Source organism: Prunus mume, linkage group LG5 (genome assembly GCF_029339155.1).
Source record: "Prunus mume cultivar Tortuosa linkage group LG5, ASM2933915v1, whole genome shotgun sequence".
NCBI lineage: Eukaryota > Viridiplantae > Streptophyta > Magnoliopsida > Rosales > Rosaceae > Prunus > Prunus mume.
This window is the reverse complement of record NC_142702.1, coordinates 7,657,572-7,680,523: the sequence shown is the minus strand read 5'-3', so window position 1 is coordinate 7,680,523 and position 22,952 is coordinate 7,657,572. Positions and strand designations below refer to the sequence as shown.

General features: G+C 36.4%; 1 protein-coding gene across 1 annotated transcript; it reads right to left on the bottom strand.

The window, feature by feature from the left end:
* Positions 1–13,737: 13,737 nt before the first annotated feature.
* LOC148916786 (protein FAR1-RELATED SEQUENCE 5-like) lies at positions 13,738–14,622 on the bottom strand. The gene has a single exon (XM_089052285.1). It carries the CDS (start codon positions 14,620–14,622, stop codon positions 13,738–13,740), a length of 885 nt encoding a protein of 294 aa, XP_088908411.1.
* Positions 14,623–22,952: the final 8,330 nt, after the last annotated feature.

The window sequence follows — 22,952 nt, the reverse complement described above, 5'->3', positions numbered from 1 at the left end:
CCCGTGGGATCTCATAAAAATCTGATTATGTCGGCGGTTTTTTATATAAACCGTCGTGGTTATTTCAATTCTTGTCATTAAGTTGATCTACCGACGTAGGATAACAAAATCCAAGAAATAAATTGTTAAAAAAAATTCTTATTAAGACGACGGTTTAAATATAAGGTATGACGTATAAAGTGAATAAATACGACGTTAAATTTTATAATACATCGTTAAATGAAAAACCCCAATGTGGTGAGAGTTAAAGATACCGTCGTAGAACTATACGAGAAAGACGTCGATATATTTATCTTTGCCGTAGTTGTACATTAATTTAATACGGCAGTATTTTGTATTATACTGCCGTGGATTTATTTGTAATTATACGGCGCCTTATACGAAAACTTGATCGTGTTAATTTCTGAGTAAAAACGGCGGCTTTTTTTGAAATTGTCATCTATACTTTCTACGTTGGTCTATTCATAACTTCTGCCGTTCTTTGTTGGCTTAGATTTTAGTCTGCGGAAATCCTATTTCAATAAGACGTCGGTTTTTTAATTAGGTGCGTCGTCTTTTATGAACAACCATTGGAATCTCCCTTTTTTAGGTGTCTAAGTTGTTATTACACGGCGGTTTTATAGAACCGTCGTCTTTTAAAAATCAACAACGGTTTTCCCTTAGACCGTCATTTTTTTCTGGTCGTCTTTGTCACTTTTTGTTGTAGTGTGATATGTACACAAGAACCAAAACTCATATGATCCCGTGCTACATGTCAATGTCACTGACCATTTATCTCACAAGGCACATATCCAATTGCATTTCAAGTTTGCGCAATTGTATTTCACATATGCAATTACCTGTATACTATCTGCCAATTGGATGTTTTATTAATCCAATTACATTTAAAGTTCGCACAATTGGATTTCACATATGCAATTACTTGGCTGTTGTATGGCAATTGGATGAAATAAAAAATATACAATTACCTGCCAGAAAGTTTGCCCTGTTGTAGATAGATGTAGTCTTATGCTATATGAATTTTTTTTTTTTTTTTTTTTTTTTTTATGGCAATGCAATGTTCACCACAGAATTTTGGGTAATGCTGCTCTTCGACAAAGAATATCATATCTGGAAGTAGTATAACACTCGCCTTTTCTACTCTCTTCTTTTAGCTTTGTTTTGTTTTTTTTTTCTTTTAGGCTACTTGCTTAAGCAAACTCTATGTAAATTGTGTGTCTGAAAATATGATACAACAGTGCTTCAAAAAAAATCTGATAGAGCAGTACTTAAAGACACTCATTTTATGTCTTTACTATCTTCACAAATCTTCTTCTTTAAAATTTAAAATAAAAATTTCTCAACTCTTCTTCATTACTCCTCTAGTTTGTCACTCACATCCTCTCTTAGATCATATGGCCGTTCACATCCTTTTCTAAAACAAATAGAAGCTGCTAAACAGTTTTATAATATGGTGTCAGTTTTAATCTTATATGTATATGTTATTTAAAGTATTTCTTAATTTCTTTTGGTTGGGAATATGTAGGAGGCTTAAAATCATCTCAAAGTTTGCAGTTCATTGATCAATGTACCAAAAGATAATGTTGGATATTTGACAAATATGAGATGCAAGTCAATTGAGCACATTAAGGGAAGCAGCGGAAACTACAAATATGGTCTTCTTTGTGTCGGTTGTGACACTTGGAGTACTAGTATACTCCCTTTTTTATTGTTAACAAAAAAAATTTGACATCGAGATAAGCACGTAAATTGCATTTACAGTTTGCAATTGTACCGTAGAGTTGTATTTTGAGATTAGTGATGCATATTGTTATGTTATTGACACCCTTTTCAATTTTGAGAATGTAAATACAATCTGTAATTTGTCAATGCAATTGACAAATAGGTAGTGTCATTTGCATTCCAGTGGTGCAATTGACAAACAAAGCAGTTCCATTTGCATTCCAGTCGTGCATTTGACAAAGAAAGTAGTTCCATTTGTAAATGCAATTAATGTGTTAATCAATAACATACACACAAGTTTTACAAATCCATGCACTATATTGTTGTTATCATGACCAAAAAATAAATAATAATAATTCATGCTTTATATTGACAAGTATTTGAATGAAAATACGGATCGACATAAATAAAGTTACGAAGCATTATATTTTCACATGTTAAGTATTATGCCATTGCTAAATTAATAAGCATGCCATCGTGATTCACATCAAGTTGCATATTTTGCTTTCGCTCAGGCACGTCAAGTTTGTAATCGATGAACATGCACGTAATTGTCATTCCAATTTGTGAAAACTGAATGCCTAATTGGAAATTGCCAAACGACCTATGCGAAAGGTAAATTAGGCTATTGAAACATTATGTATTAGGGTAAACCTCAACGTTGTAAATTATAATAAAGATGCGAAATCTCATAAATGAGAACCAAAATCTTGTAATCTATGAGATTATGGATACAATTTACAAGTTTATGGAATCTTCATTTCCAAAATAGTGTAACATAAGTCTTTAATGTTGTAAAGGCTTATTAAGAATAAGAAACAATTTTACTTTTTCAGGGTCCAACATTATCTTAATATTGTAATTGAGATCCTTCTCATTGTAGATTAGGCCATTACAATATTATGGATTAAAGTGAACCTTATCTTGTAATCACCATGCGAAATCTCATAAATTGGAACCCAAATCTCGTAACCTATAAGATCAGGGATATACTTTACAATATTATGGAATGCTCATGTCCCAAACACTATAAAATGAGTCCTTAATGTTGTAAACCCTTGTTTTTACAAGATTAGAGATAAACTTGAACTCTCATGTCCCAAATACTGTAAAATGAGTCCTTAATGTTGTAAATCCTTGTTTTTACAACAACAAGGAACACACTTTTACGATGTTATGGTACCCTCTGTCCTTCAACTTTTAACAAAATTGTTTGCTAGAATAAGGACCCATTTTACATTGCTAAGGTCCACCATTACCAATCCTTGTAATGTGGATCCATATCCTAGTAAACATATGATTTACAATATTATGGATTGGGTGAACCCTAATGTTGTAATCCAGGAGCAAAACCTTATAAATTGTTACCAAAAACTTGTAAGTTACGAGTTTAGGAATGAAAAGTTATTAAGTTTCCAACAATACCCTTGATTTTTTAATTATTAAAGGTAAATATATGAAGAGTTTTTCAAGGGTATAAAAAGTGGTATTTAAAAATAATAACATGGGTAAGTTAGTCCAAAAAAACTGAATTAAATGCTTTCCCAAGTGGGGGGAAAAGGTTTCCTATGGTGAGCCGAGGGCATGAACTTCGCCCCACGAGTCCATAATTGCATTCCCAAGAGTGCACTTATCAAACATGGGAATGCAATTTGAAACACATTCCCAAGCCCCTAAGCATACACAATGGTTGTTCAACAGTTCAATGCAATAGTTTAATTTATTGAACTATTTTGGCATCTATTAAATTGAACTACAGTTTTACTTGCAATGGTATAGTTCAATAACTTCATATCAATAGTTATATCTAGGGGTGCCTATCGAGACCGAAAAACGGAACACCTAGCCAGACCATATGGGAAAAATAAAATAAAAAAATTGGTTGACTAAAAAAGTCAACAAACTGGCACCGAACTAGATCGGACCAGTTCAAACTGGCACCAAACTAGATCGGACCAGTTCAAATTGGTTTCGGTTTTGGTTTCACACCCTATCAAACCAACCAGACCAGTTGTGTAAATTTTTATTTTTCTACAAAATTATTTAAATCCAATATTACCTTCTTAATCTTATAACTAATATTTCCCAAAAGCCAACTTCAAAACATCACTCTTTTCTAGGCCTAATATCTCTCTTTACATGAAATTTGGTCATTTATAAATTTTCAAGTCCAAAAAATAAAATTTTTGTCGAAATTTGTATTTAAAAAAATAATTTGAAATAATAATAATAATCCAATCCAAAATCGAAAAAACTGGAAACCGAACCAAAACCAGTTCAAACCAAATCTCTATTTCAATTACATCCTGTTAAGTACTTTACCAAATGGAGAGAAGCTAAATCCGTCTATTGCAAATGCAATAGAGGGTTCATCATATAGCACCCTCTCTTGCAATTGCATCAATTGCAATTGTTGATACTCCCTTTCGGAGAGTCAACTTAGACAGAGAAGTGTTGGATCCTCAGCATGGCAGGAGGAGTACGAATATCTGGGATGAAGGGATCCTATAGAAGAAAATGAAGAAGAAGTAATCGTCAAGCTTCAGACACTGGTGTGGTACCTACCGAAGGCTCTCCGATGTTAAGTCAACGAATGTGGGATGTGTAGTAATTTTGGCAGTGTGATAAGGTCATAATTTCACACATTTGCATGCCTTCTTTGCTTAGTAATTTTGTTTAGCTTCTCTTTATTTTGAGTCTCTTACCTATGTTTGTGTGTTTTGTAGGTTAAGACAGCAAGATATCACATTTGATGCAATCCATGCTTGTTAAGGGCTGATTGAGATAAGAGGAATATGGGCTTAAAGACAAACCCAATTTGGGCCACACTCCTTGTCAGTCCAGTTTCGTAGGTCATCTTTCAGGCCTCATTTCAGCAACTTACACAGGTCAGATGAGGAGACATCCTTGATAGAAGTTGTTCCAATGGGTGTCTATTATAACATATCCAAATGTCAGCCCAATTGGATAAATCTGGAGCCCTTAGCACGTCAAAGACTGAACCCAAGTTCACAGAAATGTCATGATTGGCTGCCATCACATCTACATCCCTAGAGCCATGTGCTCAGCATGGGCAGCCATACATGGAGTCAAATCAGCTCAGGAACTCAGAAAGATGGACAAAAGTCAAGCTTTCCATAAAAAAACCATACCAAAGCATGTATTTGGCAGCTGGAGCAGTTGGCAAGCATGGGCAGAAGGGAGCAGTTGGGAGCAGCTAAGAGAGGTGTGCTTCACCAGCCAAAGGGGAGGGCGAAATTGCACTCTATTAATAGAGGGCTGCACACTCATTCAAGGATAGAGAGTCAGATACACAATTTCACTTCACCCATTACTCTCATACACAAATTCAGATTCACCACAAAGAGAGAAGAGAGTTTGGAGCTGTCCTGGGAATTCCTTGCTGCCATCATCTAGTTCTTCTCCTCTCTTTATCCTATCTATGTATTTCTTATTTTCTGTACTCATAGTTATGTCTAACTAATCCATTTAGTTAGGGCTTAGGATGAAGCCCTAGTCATGAATATTCAATGTTATGGATGATCTTATAGTTAATTGATTTCCTTGCTTTCATTACCAAGTTGTTAATCTCTAGTTTATTATGTGCTTGATATATGTTTTCTTAGAGTAGCTAACTAAGATTTTATGCATCTAGCACAGGTTGGGAAGGGGTTTAGATTCACCAATTCTACTCTCCTTTCACAAGCAACACATGAATGGCCTAAGAATCATTCAAGGGGTTAAAAACCATAGGTTGACTAGGACATACACCATGTTCTAGGACTTGTGTGATTATCATATTCTCAAGGAGCTTAATGACTCTTGTATGCTTTATTCTAAGTAGATACCATGCTTAGGTTGCATATTAGAGATCACGTGTTGTGTAGATACCATGCATAATCACATGCCTTAGGAGAATCATGCATCCTGCACCTAGATACCATAGGCTTGTATGCGATAATCTATTGTTGATGAAGCTTGAGTCAATTTCTATGCATTCATAACTTGGATAGGAAGACTAGTGGTAGATTCCAAGGCTCTAACACCTCTCAATCTTTGTTTCACAACTTGTTGATTGCTGCCAGTGTTTACTTTCGAGCACTTTCATTTCACGTTCTTCTTTTCATTTCAACAACAAAACTCCCCCATTTCGAGTGCGTGTGTGGTGCTAGGATTCTGTCCTAGACCTTGAGTAATTAGCAAGAGGCATTGTTGAATTCGACCTTGCCTTTAGCTAGTTAGTCAGTTTCTTTGTTCTATGTTTTTCTAGCATTCTAAGTAATTTAACTTGGAACCAAGTTACCATTCTCTGTGGGATCGACCTCGTATTTACATAAGCTATACTATAAATGGTTCGTGCACTTGCGAGAATTAAAGTTGCTGTTTTTAGTAACTCATTTTAGTTGTTAGGAATTGAACCAACACAGTGTACCAGTATAGGTAAAAAGTAGTTACCCCTTTCACCTGGGCACTATTCCTGTTTTATTGGAAAGTGAAAGTGGGAGTTTGTCCAAAGTTTCAATGTGGGACTTTGTGAAAGTTGTTGCGGTAGCGATACGTGTCCATGGTTCTCGATAATTGCCTTTGGCAGGCAATTGCTGAACCAGTAGAGAGTGTTTCTAGTAGCTGAGGAGATGGTGTCTGAGTTCTCTAAGAAGTGCTTCTACCATTGGTAGGCCATGGGTCCTGTCTGCGTGTTGGTCCTCTAAGGTAAGCATGCTCGGTTGATTATGGCGTAAACGGCAAAGATCATGTGCCTGTTGCCACCACTTCTGTGGTTGACGTCACCACTAGGCACGGCCACCTTACCGCTACTCCTGCTTCGGCTGTGATAGCAGTCTCAAGCACTCTAACACCTCTTGCACCTATGCCACCTCCAGGTAACTTTGGCAGGGCTTTCCATTCTCATGATACATGCGATACAGGTTGGATTATTGATTCTAGAGCTACTGACCATATGACGTATAATTCTGCTTTGCTCTACCACTCTTCCGCCTAAATATGTCAAATGGGCCGGGCTAGGTCGCCCTATTGAAACTCATGCCTTTAACCTATTTGTGCCAAGCTAGACCGACCCATTTAATTTATGGGTCGTGCCGTGCTGGCCCATTTAGTAAAACTATTAATCCTAACCCGGCCCAAAATCCAAGTCCACATTGAAACGAGCCAGACTAAGGTTGTGCCCGTGCTCGTGCTCAAGCAGTACTCAGGCCCAAGAACTAGCCCAACATTTTCAAAATTTGACATATGATCCAATGCAGTTTAAGTTTTAGATTTTACAATCCAATTTGATAAAGCTAAGGCTAAAATCCAGTCCAATCATGTTGATGATTTTAACATTTTGATTTAAATGAATTGGATGATCCATTGTTTAATACAGGGAAAAAGAATTGAAACGTAAAAGAAATTATAATCAAATCAAATACAATCACAAATAATAAGAAAAATGGATGAGAAATGAACATTTAATATTGGCACAGTCCTACGACTCTTCTACACTTATGCATCAGTGTACGTATTTATTCAAATTCTTTCATTTGCACGACTCACTATTTCAAATTTTTTAGTCTAGGCTTTATTGCTTTGAGTTTGAGTCCAACTCTCCAACTCCAAGTCTGTTTGTTAAGTCACTTAAGGCTGGGGTGTACAATGAGATCGGTACGTCATTGGTCATTACATCACTTTTTTATTTTTATTTTCATTTTATTTTAATTGCTCAAGTTTTTAATTGCTGTTCCAACTTGGTAGTGAAAAAAATGCGATAGATGCTTGGCCCAAGCTTTCATGCCGTGCCAAGCACGGTCCACTAATATTTGTGCTCATGTCGTGCTTTGTCTCATTTAAACGGAATGGGCTCGAGTCGTGTTGGGTCAGCCCGTCTTGTTTGACACATCTACTTCCGCCTCATCGTGATCATGTTTTGACTGCAATAATGCTGCTAATCTTGTCACGGGAGCTGGTTCTGTACTCTTGACACATGCTTTACCATTGGACAAAGTGTTACTGGTTTCATCTTTGTCTAGTAATTTATTATCTGTGCTTCAAGTTATTGAGTAGCTAAACTACAATGTACTGATGTATCCGTCTTTTGTATTACTACAAAATATCCAGACTCGGGAGATCTTCGGTCTTTGTACTAAAAAGAGGGGCTTTATATGTGTATGACGTGGCAATTAGTCGAGTTCTTCGTGCTGGTAGCACCAAATCTTCTCAGCATCACCAGATTGGGTTGCTACATTGCTGATTTGGTCATGCCTCCTTTGGATATTTACGACATTTATTCCCTAGATTATTTAGTGGTGTCAACGAGTCTGCTTTCCAATGTCATACTTGTATTTTAGCTAACAGTCATCTGGTATTCTACCCTCTGAGTTGTAATAAACAGCTTATGCCATTTGATATAGTTCATTCTGATGTTTGGGGACCTTCCCCTATTTCTATAGCCTTGGGAGTTCACTAGTTTGTGTTATATGTGGATGATTGCACTCGTATAATGTGGTTATATGAGATGAAAACTAAAAGTGATGTTGTCGACATCTTTCAGTGTTTCTATCAAATGATTCAGACTTAATTTATGCTCCTTATCAAGGTTTTTCAATCTGATAATGGTGGAGAATTTGTTAATTCGGAGTTATCCCATTTTTTCATACTAAGGGTGTACTCTATGAGACTACTTGCCCTCAAACACCATAACAGAATGGCGTCATTGAACGTAAAAATGGGCAGATCATTCTTGCTACCCATGCTCTGTTGCTTGGTGCATCAGTTCTAAGGTGGTTCTGGATGGATGCTATTACATATGCAGTCTATCTCTTGGATCATCTACCTTCACAAGTTCTGAATTTCCGAACTCTTATGCAGATATTGACCTATCATATCTCTATCTCTTCTATATTGACTTTGTCTCCAAAGGTGTTTGGTTGTGTTTGTTTATGTTCACCTCCATCAAAATCAAAGGAGTAAGCTAGACACTTGTGCTCTCCGTTGTGCCTTTATAGGGTTCTCTCCTGATCAGAAAGGCTACCAGAGCTATCATCCTGCTACCCGATTTCTATACCTTCATTAAGGATGAGATGTTCTTCCTTGATACACCCGAGCATGTTCTTCAGGGGAAGACTAGTAGTGAAGGACATAACTGGCTAGATTTACAAGGGAGAGTGGTATTGGATGGTTTGATACGAGGGGAGACTCGGCCTGCTGTCACTAAACCTATTACCCCTCCCCCCTGAAGCTTCTCTAATAATACTCAATCAAGCTCCCCTAGATATTCCTGAGGTAAGTACTTCTATTCATACTGCTGATAATTCATATGTTGTACCTCTTAGAGGGAACCGTGAGGTTCCACCTAATCGTTACTCACCAGAAGGCAAAATAAGATATGTTATTGCCCATTATGTGTATGATCACAGGTTATCTCCTGAGTGCAAAGAGTTTTTTACCATAATGGATAGTATTAAAATTTCAACTTGTGTTGAAGAGACATTTAAGGATCCAAAGTGGGTTGAAGCCATGATTATTGAAATGAAGGCGTTGCAGAAAAATAATACATGGGACATTGTTGATCAACCAAAGGGAGCCTGTAGGATGCAGATGGGTGTTTATAGTTAAATGTAATGCATATGGTACTGTCGAGAGGTACAAGGCAAGATTAGTAGCTAAAGGCTTCACTCAGACGTATGAAGTTGATTATCATGATACTTTTGCACCTATGGCTAAGATGAATACTGTAAGAGTTTTGTTGTCCTTATAACAGTAAACTTTGATTGGACCCTCAGGCAATTTGATGTAAAAAAAAATTATATTCTTACATGTTGAATTAGAAGAAGAAGTGTACATGAGTCTTCCACCAGGGTATAGCGATATTGGTGACATAGTGAACGTGTGCAAATTAAAAAAAATGTTGTATGGGTTAAAGCAATCTCCTCAGGCATGGTTTGGCAGATTTACTACAGCTATGAAGAAATTTGGTTACCAACAGGCCAATACTGATCCTATTCTATTCATTAAACATGGGGCTAATAAGGTGACTTCGTTGATTATTTATGTTGATAATATAATTGTGACTAGTGATGATACTATAGAAATCGAGGAACTGCATAAACGTTTAGCGTCTAAATATTTGGGTAGTTTGAAATATTTTGTAGGAGTGGAAGTCACTCGATCTAAACATAGCTTATTTCTTTCACAAAGAAAGTATGTCATGGACCTGCTAGCAGATCTGGAATGCTTGATCAGTAAACCAGCTGATGCATCTATTGTTGAGAATCATAAACTTGGGATTTATGTGGATCAGGTCCCAACTAATAAAGAAAGACACCAAAGATTGGTTGAGAGATTGATTTATTTATCACTGACACACCCTAATATTGTCTATGTAGTAAGCGTTGCTAGTCAATTTATGCATTCACCTAGTGAGGATCATATGGTTGTTGTGATGTGTATTCTGAGTTACTTAAAGTCTGCTCCTCGAAGAGGTTTATTATTTAAGAAAAATGGCCACTTAGTTCTAGAAGATTACACTGACGCAAATTATGCAAAGAATATTATAGATATACGTTCTACATCATGTTACTTCACCTTTGTTGGCAGTAACCTAGTTACGTGGCGTAGCAATTAAGACGCAAAATGTTGTGTTTCGGTCCTCTACAAAGTCTGACTACGGAGGGATTGTCCAAGGTGTTTATGAAATACTATGGTTAATGTGGTTACTTGCTGAAATTGGGTTTAGACTGAATGGCTGTTACAAAGCTCCACTTTGATAGTCATTCTGCATTTGATAGTCATTCTGGTGACTCACTTGTGTTTCGAAGGCGGTCTTTGTTTGGAGGGGTGTTTATTATGCTCACATCAAACTTCGTTAGTAAATCCATTCAATGGGGGGAGAGAGTTTCTGTGGAGGATAGAGTTTCAGTAGATGGAGACAGATTCGGTGGAGGAGTGAGTTTTTTGTGGAGGGAGAATTTCTATGAAGGGGGTGATACTAATACCAATAAAAAAGGGTTCCCACAAAAAAAAAACATTTGGTTGACAATGTATAAATTAAAAAAGGTCTCATACAATCTAAGTTTAATCCTAACTAGTTTGGTTAGTTTGCTTGGGTTCACTAACTAGATGTCACTTCCATTGAGTTTCTTTCAACCACTAACAGTGGTGTAAGGAGAGTGTGAGGTTGACATGCTTGAAAAGCAAAACCTAACACCTCTTTTTTTTAAATTGAAATAAAGTACATATGTTGACTACACGTAAGCTTTGGTATGTTGGTCTATAAAGCTATGTTCCATTTCTCAAACGAAATTGCATATGCAATCCTCATCCTCTAAAACAAATAGGATTATTCAAGCATGTCAACCTCTTCAGGCGCCAACAACACAATTAAAGATGAAAAATTGGAGTCGCAGGTTCCATTTCCACGTTGTACTCGCGGACCCCTTCCATTTTCAACATCATTTGGGAGTGAGGGGGACTCCGATGATCCATTAGAGGCAATAGATGCAGTCAGTAGCAAGCTGAATTATAATTCCAGACTGATCAATTCATGGCACGAGAAATGTGTTGAAGACGAGGCCATTTTGGCTGATCTTAACATTAGAGTGAACAAAGCGTTCTCCCAAAAGAACAAGTACTTGAAGCTGAGTCATAAAAGGAAGCTGAAAGCTGAGGAGTTGGATACAGTAATGAATGATGAAATTAAAGGTTGTTTGATGAACCATATGCGATGCAAAGAGCACCACAGTGAACTGGAGTTGGCATTCAATGAAGGATTCGAAAAATTCCGAGCATTCGCGGCAACTACTCATACAAGTTATAATTGGGACTATGTGTCCCCTGATGCTGTGAGAGAGATACTAGACAATGGTGGTGACATGAATGAGCATAAGCACGTCAAAGCTCCTCGGAAGAAGCCGACCGATACGACTAAGTGATTGCGGCTACAGCTGTTCTGTTGGTTGGGGGTGATCGTGGTATTGCACAAATTAGAAGGATATTCCCTTAATGTCATTATGTAATATAAAATAATACAAATATCAGTTTCATTTGCTTCATATATAATTATTGGGACTATGTCTTGCAAGTCGTCATGTGTTCCTTCTGTCTAACATTATATTTTGCAAATATGAAAATATTATTCAATAAGCAGTCAATATCACAGCACGTTGGGAATCAGTAAAGCCCCATTATCATGACACGTGAGTCATAAGTAAAATACCATGTGCTATACATTGTTTGGTGAATGGTTTATGGTTATGTATATATAATAAAATTCCAAATATTACTGAATATTTATTTTGTCTATATCACTGGGGACATGAGTGACCATAAGCACGTGAGACCTGCTAAGAAGAAGCTGACCAATACGACCTAGTGATTGTGGCTGCCGTTGTTCAGTTGATTGGGGAGATCGTGGTATTGCTAAGAGGGAGCACATAAAATGCTTTGCAATCAAATTTTCTTTTGTGTGTGGAATTATGAGTAGTTCAAATGTTAGTGTACCCTTTAATATTATCCAACCATTCGAAATGTGATTAGCTGCAATGTACTTTTTTACACGCTGCTTTCTAATCTTTCTGTTCGAACAAAGTGCTTCAAGTATCCTTCAGTTACAAATGTTTGCAAAATCGTGTACCTAATAACCAGTCGAGCTCAGATCTTAATCACCAGTAAAATACTAGAACATAACATTCGCAAAAAGTGGGTGCTAGAAATGATGCGTCTGTAAATCATTACTGTAATGGAAACAACAGCTGGTTGCTGGAAATGCTGCATTAAAATGCCTGTCATATAATCAATGAATCTATGTTAAAACATAATTCACCACAAACTATCCATTTTACAAGGTAAAAGTCATTGCTTCTTCACATAAATCAAAATTTGATGCTTTATCTAATGTCTATGAAAATTTCTAAATAGGGAGAAGACGTAAAATTAACATGTGTCCAAATTTCATGCAAGAATGAAACCAAGCAAATTTTCATTTCAATTATCAATGGACATAGTAAAAGCTCATCGGTGGACATGAACAAAATAATAATAATAATAAAACTGCATATAGAAAACTTCACCTGATCATTAGTCTTCATAATAACCGGGCTTCGTATAATAGAAACCTAAATCATTGAGTTGGTCTGTGCATCCTGTAAAATTCGTCGAATAATGGGTCACTAAGATCTATTGGAGTTGATTCGTCATTGTTCGACGGTGATGTCCTGCATAAACATCAAACAGAAGCACATAAGAACTTTACCTATTCAAATTTTAGGTCTTATTATAAATCGTGTTAACATCTTAAGGTGTGTTCAAATTTCTTGGGCATTGTCTTCTATCATGACCAATGTGTGCACACTCCCGACAGTGTCTAATCCTCGCTTCATTGCCTTTTCCGTTGCTCCCGTTACTCATTTCGACCCTCCATTGCACCTTACTCTCTTAGGGTCTTTATTGTGTTTGAGAGCTGGACCCTCCAACTTCGTTATTACTTGGTCCATCCTTCAACAACTTCAACTTCACCCGCAAACTTTTTAGAGTCTCTGACAGTAGCTCACATCCTTCTTCACACATTAATGCATCCTCAACCACATCTGAAGCAAGTCGGGACATTGTACTCCGCTTTATTAAAAGACCAGGATCTGCAGAGTCTTTAATTTCGTTGCCATTTGCATCTGACACCAATCCAAATTTCGCAGTTTTCTTCCACCTCTTCAAAATGTATTTATCGGGCATATATTCAATCTGGTCCCTTCTGAACAATGCTAGGATGTGCTTGCAAATAATTCCAACAAATTCAAATCTTTTGCAGCTACACGATGCGTGGTCAGAATCTTTGACATATACGACTTCTGCCACTCTTGTTTCCCAATTTTTCCTTTCGCTCACATTAAAGACAACTTTAGAAGCATCCTCTGTTTTCAGCTCTAGGAAACATGCTATACTTTGTTTTAGTTCGTGCTCAAACTTTTGAAACATTGTCCTTGTGTACAAGGTAGCCATTTGTTTGTTCATTGGCATCGGTAGAATACATTAAGCCGCTTCAAATGCATCTACGTGATCAGCAACTAACTCTTTTTGACGTTGATGAGAAAGTGCCCTCTCAAATCTTATTATGAAATCCATCAACGAATTTCTCCTTGATATGTATTGCTTGAAGAAACCATGAGAACATTCCGCTCTTTGGCTGCTTGACATTCCAGCGGCAAAAAAGTGTCGTGCGTAGGCTGGAACCCAAGATTCCCTTAAATCAAACATTGAACTTAGCCATGGATGGTCAGTCAAACAAGCCTTTGTAACCACAATATTCCATTTTGCATCAAACTCATCCTTATTGTCAGTATCCCATATGGCTTTCTGGAATTCACGCCAATACTCCTTATAAGCAGAATGTGGTAACTTAACAGAGAACTTTGATGTGATGTGCCATATGCAAAGTCGATGAAATGTAGTCGGGAAGGCTATTGAAATTGCTCTGCTCATTGCCGCATCTTGATCTGTAATGATCGTTTTAGGTTCGCCACCTGGCATGGCTTTCTTAAACTCCTCAAACATCCAAATAAACGACTCAGTCGTTTCCTTGCCCAAAAATGCGCATGCTAGGACAATTGTTTGACCATGGTTATTAACTCCCAACATTGGTGCAAATGTCAAGTCGTATCTATTCGTGTTGAATGTGGTATCGAATACAACATCCCCATCAAACTCGTACGCCCGTCTAGAAGTTGCATCTGTCCAAAAACATCGACTAAACCTGTTATCGCCATCTCCCTCCATCTTGAAATAAAAAGCCTCATTTTTTTTCTGTTCAGCCATAAAATACTCGGTCACTAGTTCAACATCGTGGTTCCTTAGCTTCCCATTCACACTACATTCAAGATTGTAGATATACTTTTTGATAAAACCGATTTTATCCATTCCTCCAGATTGCACCTCGAAAATACTTACCTTCTAATTAATGGGAATATTAACCGAACCCAACTGTTTTGTGAGTACTTTTGTAGAATCTGAAATACGACGGTGTGATCTCAGTAAATGCATTCTTCCTGAGGGTGTCATCTTATGATTGTGTCCCTCTGCAAAAAGAGAGATGGTATACTTCTTGCTCCCATGTGTCTTCACAACCACAATCTTAGCTTTGCAATTGCATCTACTTATTCCCCGCTGTCTTTTTCTCTCCCGAGTTTCATCCTTCCGGTATGTACCTTGTTTGCAACATAAAAATTCTTTTCTCAGAATCTCTTTCTTATTTTTCCCCCAAAAGCTGGAATGAAGTCGATTACCAAAGCCAGCCAAGAATGCATATCTATTATAGAAATTATAAACGAGGTCAAGCGAGTCGAACTTCATCCCAACTGCTGGTGTTTCCTTATTTCTTACTTCAGAATGTAAACCCTCCCATTAGTCTGTTACAAAGTCATCACTGAGCCCTGACATTTTATCCACGTATATTATTGATCTACTTCTATATTACTGCATAGCAAATATTAATTCATTAATCAATCATTACTGCATCACAACTTATCAATGCATTCCACTTACACAAAACATTGCCCAAATTGACACAATACACGCATAGCCTAGCTTGTTGGATTCTGATTACACAACACACAAGCAAAATTTAATAATAGTTACATTACATCATCTCTTGTGAAATAATCTGAAAAAAATAACATTAGAACCAACATGTTCAACTAAGAACTCAAATGTAATTCAAACCAGCAATTACAGAACTTCACCCAATATCCTCTCCAAATGCTTACTCCTAATGCCATTAAGCCTAAGTTTAGGATCTTTTACCTACATTTCATAATTTTCCAACCCCCCTCCAAAAAAAAAAAATCAACTAAGTATATTGAATATTCATAAGGAAATGACGCATTATTGATAGCAGAGCAAATGACGCATTATTGATGCCACAAATGACAATTTTCTCACCCTCACAAAAAATAAATCAAACCTAACAAAATCAGTCCAAAGCAAGAGTGAACTTACCTGTCACAAAGTAAATCGGGAGCTCCGTCAGTCACTTGAGAGAGTGTGGTGGACATTAGAGAGGATTATTTCGTAGTGGAGACTCCATCTCTACCAAAATCGAGGAACAACTGCAGCAGCACGAAAAAGAGATATGCTACTTTGCTTTCATCCGAATTTCTTCTGCTGAACGAAAAAGAGAAGGGGTTTTCACTTGAATCATAGAATCAAAACAGGGCAATAGCTAGGTAAAAGCCATTAATCGTCATACCAAGGATACCATAGATTGCAGGCCTCCCAAGGAGCTGATGACAATGGAGCGATTATAGAGTTTAGGAGCTTTGGATCTTTCTAATTGTGGATTTGCATTACATTAAAAAAGAGAGGATTGTGTTCTTGAGTTTTTCACAGAGAGGGAAAAATCTTCAGCTGAAGTTGGGTTTCCAAACGGGTCAGATTTCAACCCGGTTCTACATGCACCCTCTTTTAAAAACTCACCGTTGGATGAAATCCAACAGCTCTTACATACCCCTCAAAAAAACCCCTTATAACTTTCCACTCACTATAGAAGCACTCTGGTTTAGATTGATTTTGGGCTATTTGGCCCTTACACTTTGATTGGTGAGGGTACAAGGCTTTATAGAGGAGTAGGCTTATTGGTCTTCAACAACTTGCTAGGCTTATTGGCCTTCAACAACTAGAAACTATTTGCTAGGCTTATTGGCCTATTCTCTCTCTTTGCTGGCTATTTGGCCTTTTCTCACTCTCTTAGCTTTATGTAAGAGACTACACCTATTAATACACTTAAGCTGCCGCCATTGTCCAAGTCCCACCGACTTGGACAATCTCTCCTAGCCACATATTTTATTTCTCTGGACTTTTCTCCAAGGTTGCATGTGGCTGCCGACTTCCCATCAAGCTATAGTACTTTCTTCAAGTTTCAAGATTTTTCCACACATTTCTTTAGCACAAATGTGCATTAATTTCAACAAATCACCATAGCCTGGTTCATGGAAGCTTTACTGAAAAGAATTAAGTCATCAGTAAAGAATAAGTGAGACACAAAAGGACCACCTTGACAAATCAGCACCGGTGTCCAAAGATTATCATGGATCCTCTGATGAATAAGGTGAGAGAGCTTTTCCATACACAAAACAAATATATAAGGGGACAACAGGCCACCTTGCCTAATCCCACAAGTAGGCGTAAAAGCCTCAGTTAACTCACCACTGAGGATAGCTTTATACTGAACAGAACTAATGCACTTCACGATAACATCAAGAATCATGCCTCTAAGACCAATCTCCCAAAGCACTTCCTTAATGAAATTCCAGTTCAGTCTGTCATAAGCCTTAGATAAGTCAATTTTCAAAGCAATGAAGCCTTTTTTCCCTTTTGAAACTTTAAATTTTTGAAACATCTCCTAAGCCACAATGATGTTGCTTCCCTCTTTTCGGCCAGTTAGGCTGATTGAAGGAGTTTTTGGGCCTTCTTCTTTTAGATTGCGTAGGCGTGACACCACTAAGCCACTGATTGGCTTGAATGGAAAAAGTTGGATTGATGTGTTCACGCTTCTAACTTCTAACCAACAGATTGATCGGCCAAGCAAGGAACCTCCACTTTGCCTAGGTTCTTTCACTTCCTCGGGGTCGAGGATGGTTAGGTTTCGTATGGGTGTTTCAGTATTTTTGAGATTTTTAATGATAATAATGCAAATTAAATTAAAATATGCGATTAAACTTAAAGACGAGAATTAAAGTGCGACAAAGTAAATCAAAGCGATAGATAAACTTAAATTAAACGAAGAATGAAATAAGAACGATATAAATGATAAAGGCAATAAAATAAAGCAATTTGAAATTAAATTAAGCTTAAAGAAAATTCGATAACAATTAAAAATAAAGCGATAAAATTGTATCTTAAAACAACATAATGGTAAATACAAGAAATTAAACTTACACTAACAAAAGTGAAGAACTGATCTAGTCTACTTGCTTGGAAAATAAAAACCTAGTCTAGGGATAGAAAATTGAAAGACAAAAAGTAGGGTTTGTGCCTGATGTCGGGGTCCTTTACTCTTTGTCTGATGTAGTTTATATAGGGGCATTCGTCAGCCCATGGGCTAGCCACTAAATGGCCGAAGGTCAACTTCGTTCAAAATCTTTCCTTGTGTGGCTTCCTAAATTCGCGGAATTGATTCGAATGAGATCATTGGATTAAAAATTTGATCACTTGATTCTCTCCTCTTTAGGAATGTTCCAGATTGACATTACTCTCTTTTGATTGCTTTCCTTAGATGGATCCCGTCACGTGCATGAAAACATCCGATGGTTTTTGGGCCTACTTTCGCGGGTAGAGCTTGGGCCTCTGAGAACTTAGGCCTAACTTCTGGTGAGACGATGTGGCTTCCAGAGTCCATTCAAGAAACTTGGCCAATGTGACAGATGAAGTCAACAATCACATCAATTAAAAAGTGTTAATAAATCATAAAAGATAAGAAAACTTTAAATTAATTTTAATTGATGTGTTGTCCACCTCATCTGCCACATAAGGTGGTATGAGAATGTGGTATATAAATGTGGTAAGAGTAGCATTATTCATATATATATATATATTGCATATTAAATTTATATATGTATAAGGCCTATGGCCTGGGAAGTTGGAGACAAGAATTAAAGGCCAACTAAGTGGCCTATGAACTCACAGCCATTTTAAAAACCCATGCCAATTTGACCCAAGTTTGAGAATACCAAGGTAAACCCATTTGGGTTCTCTCATGCCAAAAAACCAACTCTTTAGCCAAAACTTCCATTTCCAGCCAACTTATCGGCATGGGAAGCCAAGATCTTGACTTGGTTTTAGCCAACTATTTGGCCATCCTCACAACTACCTTTTTAAAAGCCACTCCCTCAGCCAAGTGAAAAACGTCAATTGGTTTATAATATATATAATATTATATATATATATATATGTAGCCAACTTTTTATGGGAATTGGTTTATAATATATATATATATATAATATTTTATATATATAATATTAATTATATTTCCATAAGTTAAACTATCAAAATCGATATGGCCTTCATCATTACTTAAGACTGTTCGCATTTTGTGTGCAAAAAGATTGGGAAAACCATTAATGAATTTTTCTTTCCAAAATGGTTGATTACTATCATCTCTTAGCAGGACTCTGGAGATAAAGACATCTTTGTACCATCCGAAGTCACTTAACTTAGGGCATCTAAGATTGCTAAGGTGATCATGAATTCTGGCTGTAGTGTGACTCGGTGTTCCTATGAAATGTTCAATTATTGTGTATAATAATGTATTGACTCCATCTTCAATTCCCATACTGATATTTTCATCGAATATAGGGAATCCATCTTCATTTAATTTTGCTGCATGTATTATTTGTCGTTTTGACTCTTCTGTAAGGTGTTTATCCCACCAAGAACGTAAGGTTCCTGTGAATCCTGTTTCTAGGAGATGTACTATTTCTGACTGTTTTAGGTTATGGTTAGTGATGTAACTATTGGCAACCATAGACATATGTTGTAATTTATTCATAATTTCTTGTTCAAACATGCCATCAATATTCCATTCATAAAGTTTATCAGAGGAGACTAAGAATTGACTTTGAAAATTTCTTTCTTCAAATTGGATATCTGGAGGAGTTGGTGTGTCAACAGTAAACTTGTTTATCTAGTTGAAGCTGGAGGCCGAAGTATAAATCCCAAACCCCAGAATTCTTAAGGCAAAAACATAAGATTTGGACTCTGCAAATCAATCAACTCTTGTTCTACATGCACAGGATCTTCATTGAGAATGGCACTCCAAACTGCTCTTGGCGACCATCTTGTATAGTTTGAAACCAAACAAAACAAGCAATAGATTTCTCCATTTTGTTCAATCTGTTTGGTGTTTATAATTTAGTTGAAATACGCAAAAATTGTTAGAAAAGGCAGAAGAATATTCTTGACGGCCTGCACTTCAGGGCTGGCCTAGCCGAAACGGCCTGCACTTCAGGGCGACCTATTCCTCTTCCTACCTCCTTTGCACCCAGATTGGCACGCCGACAAGGGCCCACTTGCCCCTCATGTACGCTCACGTGCCGTAGGTTGTCCTCAGGCTCCTACCCCCCTCTCTTCAACCCCCAACGTCCATCTTTTTATGTATGTGGTTTTCCTAATATAAGTTAATCACTAGAGGTTTAATAAAATTGAGTGATGATCTTAAAATGTAATTTTTTATTGATACTAGCCCCTTGACACATGCTCAACCCAATTGGTTTTCTTTTTCTTTTTTATTTTATTTTTAGAATTAAGAAAAGATAATATGGGTAGTTATGTTCCATAAAAGTAGGACTTATTATTTGATTTTGTTTTTAATTTTAATTTTTTTAATATGAAAAATGTGAATTTACCATATTATCCTCATTTACTTAATAATTTTAATTTTTAATGTTTGGATTAACCCAGGGCATTTTCTAGTATTTTGAATGTTTCACCATTCTCTACCTTTGGCTTTATATATACTAGCCTTTCCACATACGCTTCTACACCTGCGAGAGGCTTTTAAAACAAAAAATTATTTATTTTAGAATTAAAAAAGATAATGAGTAGTTGTGTTCCATAAAAATAGGATTCATTATCTGATTTTTTTTTCTTTTAAATTTTTTAAACATGAAAAACTGTGAATTTACCATATTATCCTCATTTAATTAATAAGTTTAATTCTTAATATTTGGATTGACCTAGGGCATTTTCTGGTATTTTGAATGTTTCACCATTCTCTGTCTTTTGCTTTATATATATAGATATAGATAATGGCTTTTCTTTCTTGGGAATTTTTGAATATGGTGTTTTTTTCTCTTTAATTTCTAAATGGTTTTGTTTGGTTTGAAGGGGTTTCCTAATATAAGTTAATAATTAGAGGTTTATTAAACTAACTTTAAAAAAAAAAAAAAAACCTAATTTCAAAAATTAAGTTACAGAGCAATTGTATCCTTAAGCCTTTAGGTATGTTATTTATCCATGTCCTTCTAATTTTAACAATATAGTACCTCTTATTGGAAATTTGTTGCTATATGGTTTCATCACTACCCTGATCGTCGCGAAATCAGTTAAGTGATGATCTGTCATTCGTGGGGTCCACATTATGTGTAATAAAATATTAACAATTAATTGAAAAATAAATAAAATTGGTGTGATGATCTTATAAAAGGGGTTTTTAGTTATATATAATGGTTTTTCTTTTCTTGGGAATTTTTTTTTTAATTTGCTGTAATTTTTAATTTTCCAAATGAATTTTGTTTGGTTTGAACTTTTAAGGATTAATTGTGAGAGAATTTAAAAACTTGATGTGTACTTTCTTGATGTGAGATGAGGGCTTTTTTATTTAAAAATAATTATGTAATGGTTTTATGCTTCTTGTTAAGGTTTCCTAGCTAGTTAACTTCCTCTATTAAATTTGAGCAAGACAAATTATTTGAGGGCTAAAATTAGAAATCGGGTAAGCAAAAACCCAAGAAGCAAATCACCAAAAGTTGGAGTTGGAAAATCTCTTAATAAAATGTTCATCCTTTTTACTTAACTAAGCACAACACAACTCCTCAATAATTTAATTTTTAATTCTACGCATACTAGACATTGTGTTGTAGTTTCAATACAACTAAAAGTACCAATACAAGTGTAACATAAAAATACTAACCTCCTTAGATAGGGTGGAATCGGTTCATAACCGAGCCGAACTTATGTAACTAATGACTAATCGACAAACGGCGATATGACTTAAAATGGAACCACCATCACACAGCCTAAAATTAGAAATTGTGTAAGCAAAAACAGAAGAAGTAAATTGCCAAAAGTTGGAGTTGCAAACTCTCCATGGTTTTCAATTTTTGCAAAGCAATGCATTCTAAAATAAATAAAGATGAGTGATTGTCAATTAAAGATGAGAAGATAATCATGTCGGTTTTGATGTTGAGTTTTGACAAGTTTAATCATGAGATATTTAGTCATATACCCATTCTTAGCACTAAAACTATAAATAAACCCTATACAATTTAATTTCTATAAACAAACCCAAAAAAAACCCGAAAAAATGAAAGCTGGCTCTATTGAATTTAATTTTAATTATTAAATTACTTTGGTACCCTATTGAGTGTTTTGGGTTTTTTTATGAGATTTTGGGGTTGGGTTTGTTTTAAGAAATTAATGGTAGTTTGTAATTTAAAAGAAGTTAAAAGCCTTTTTGTTATGTTGTAAATGGGCTTTGGGTGTATTTTTAAAGTCCATTTCAAATAGGGTTTAAAAATATATATATATATATATATAATTTGGACTTCTATATTGGGTATAATAGTGAATCTCCCCTTAATCATTATGGTTAAAACAGTTTGAGTTTCACCTCAATCTTTATTAGAAAATAAATTGGGCTTCTCTTGCCAAATGACAATTATTAGTCCCACATTGGCGAGATATTCTTTCGTCTCACATTTAATATACACAAATTGAAAGTTCAATCACTGTGCGTAGTAACGTGGGTTTGTGACTCAATGTGAAAGCGATAAAGATGGACTTGGAAGGGTGTAAAGGTTTCTCTATGTAAGGAGGGGCTTAAACGAATTTCTACATTTTCTTTCCCCTGTAATCTGCTGTATGGTTGCTATATGGGCTAGGACGACCTTTCTATATCTCGATTGGGTATGGGTGTCCTTAGGGGAGGTGGGCTTCAGGCGCTCAGACTATAATGAGTGGAAAGTTATAAGGGGTTAAGTTATAAGGGGTTCACTTCATAGCCATCAGATCAATCCAAGGGCTGGGGAGAATTGAGATAAAGTTTTACAATCGGGTAGGTGAGGAACCCAAAGCCGAATTTAATATCCAGCAGGTCCCCAAAAAAAAAAAAAAAGAGGCAAGTTCGAAGTTTGAACAGAAAAAACCCATCACTCTAAAACCCATAGCTCTGAGAAACCGCTAAGCTCTGAGAAACGGTTGAAGACACCGGTTAACGACGGTTGAATGCCACTCCATTCTCCAAACCCTGAAAAAAGTATTTATTTTGAGTGGAATAGGCAAAGGTGTGGATTCCGAAACAATGAAGGGGCGAAGCAGTGGAAGGGGAAGGAGAGAAGCCATATTCGTTGGAAGTGATAGGTTCCATTTGTGGAGGAAAGCCGCACAAAGACCCCGCACAGACACATTGCGATTGTTCAATAACCAGCATTTGGTGAGTAATTTATGGAATTTGAGTTTAGGGTTAGAGCAACGGT

Bases quoted from the DNA above. Each gene is read 5' to 3' on its own strand.
- LOC148916786 (XM_089052285.1), bottom strand. From the start codon at position 14,622: ATGGATAAAATCGGTTTTATCAAAAAGTATATCTACAATCTTGAATGT.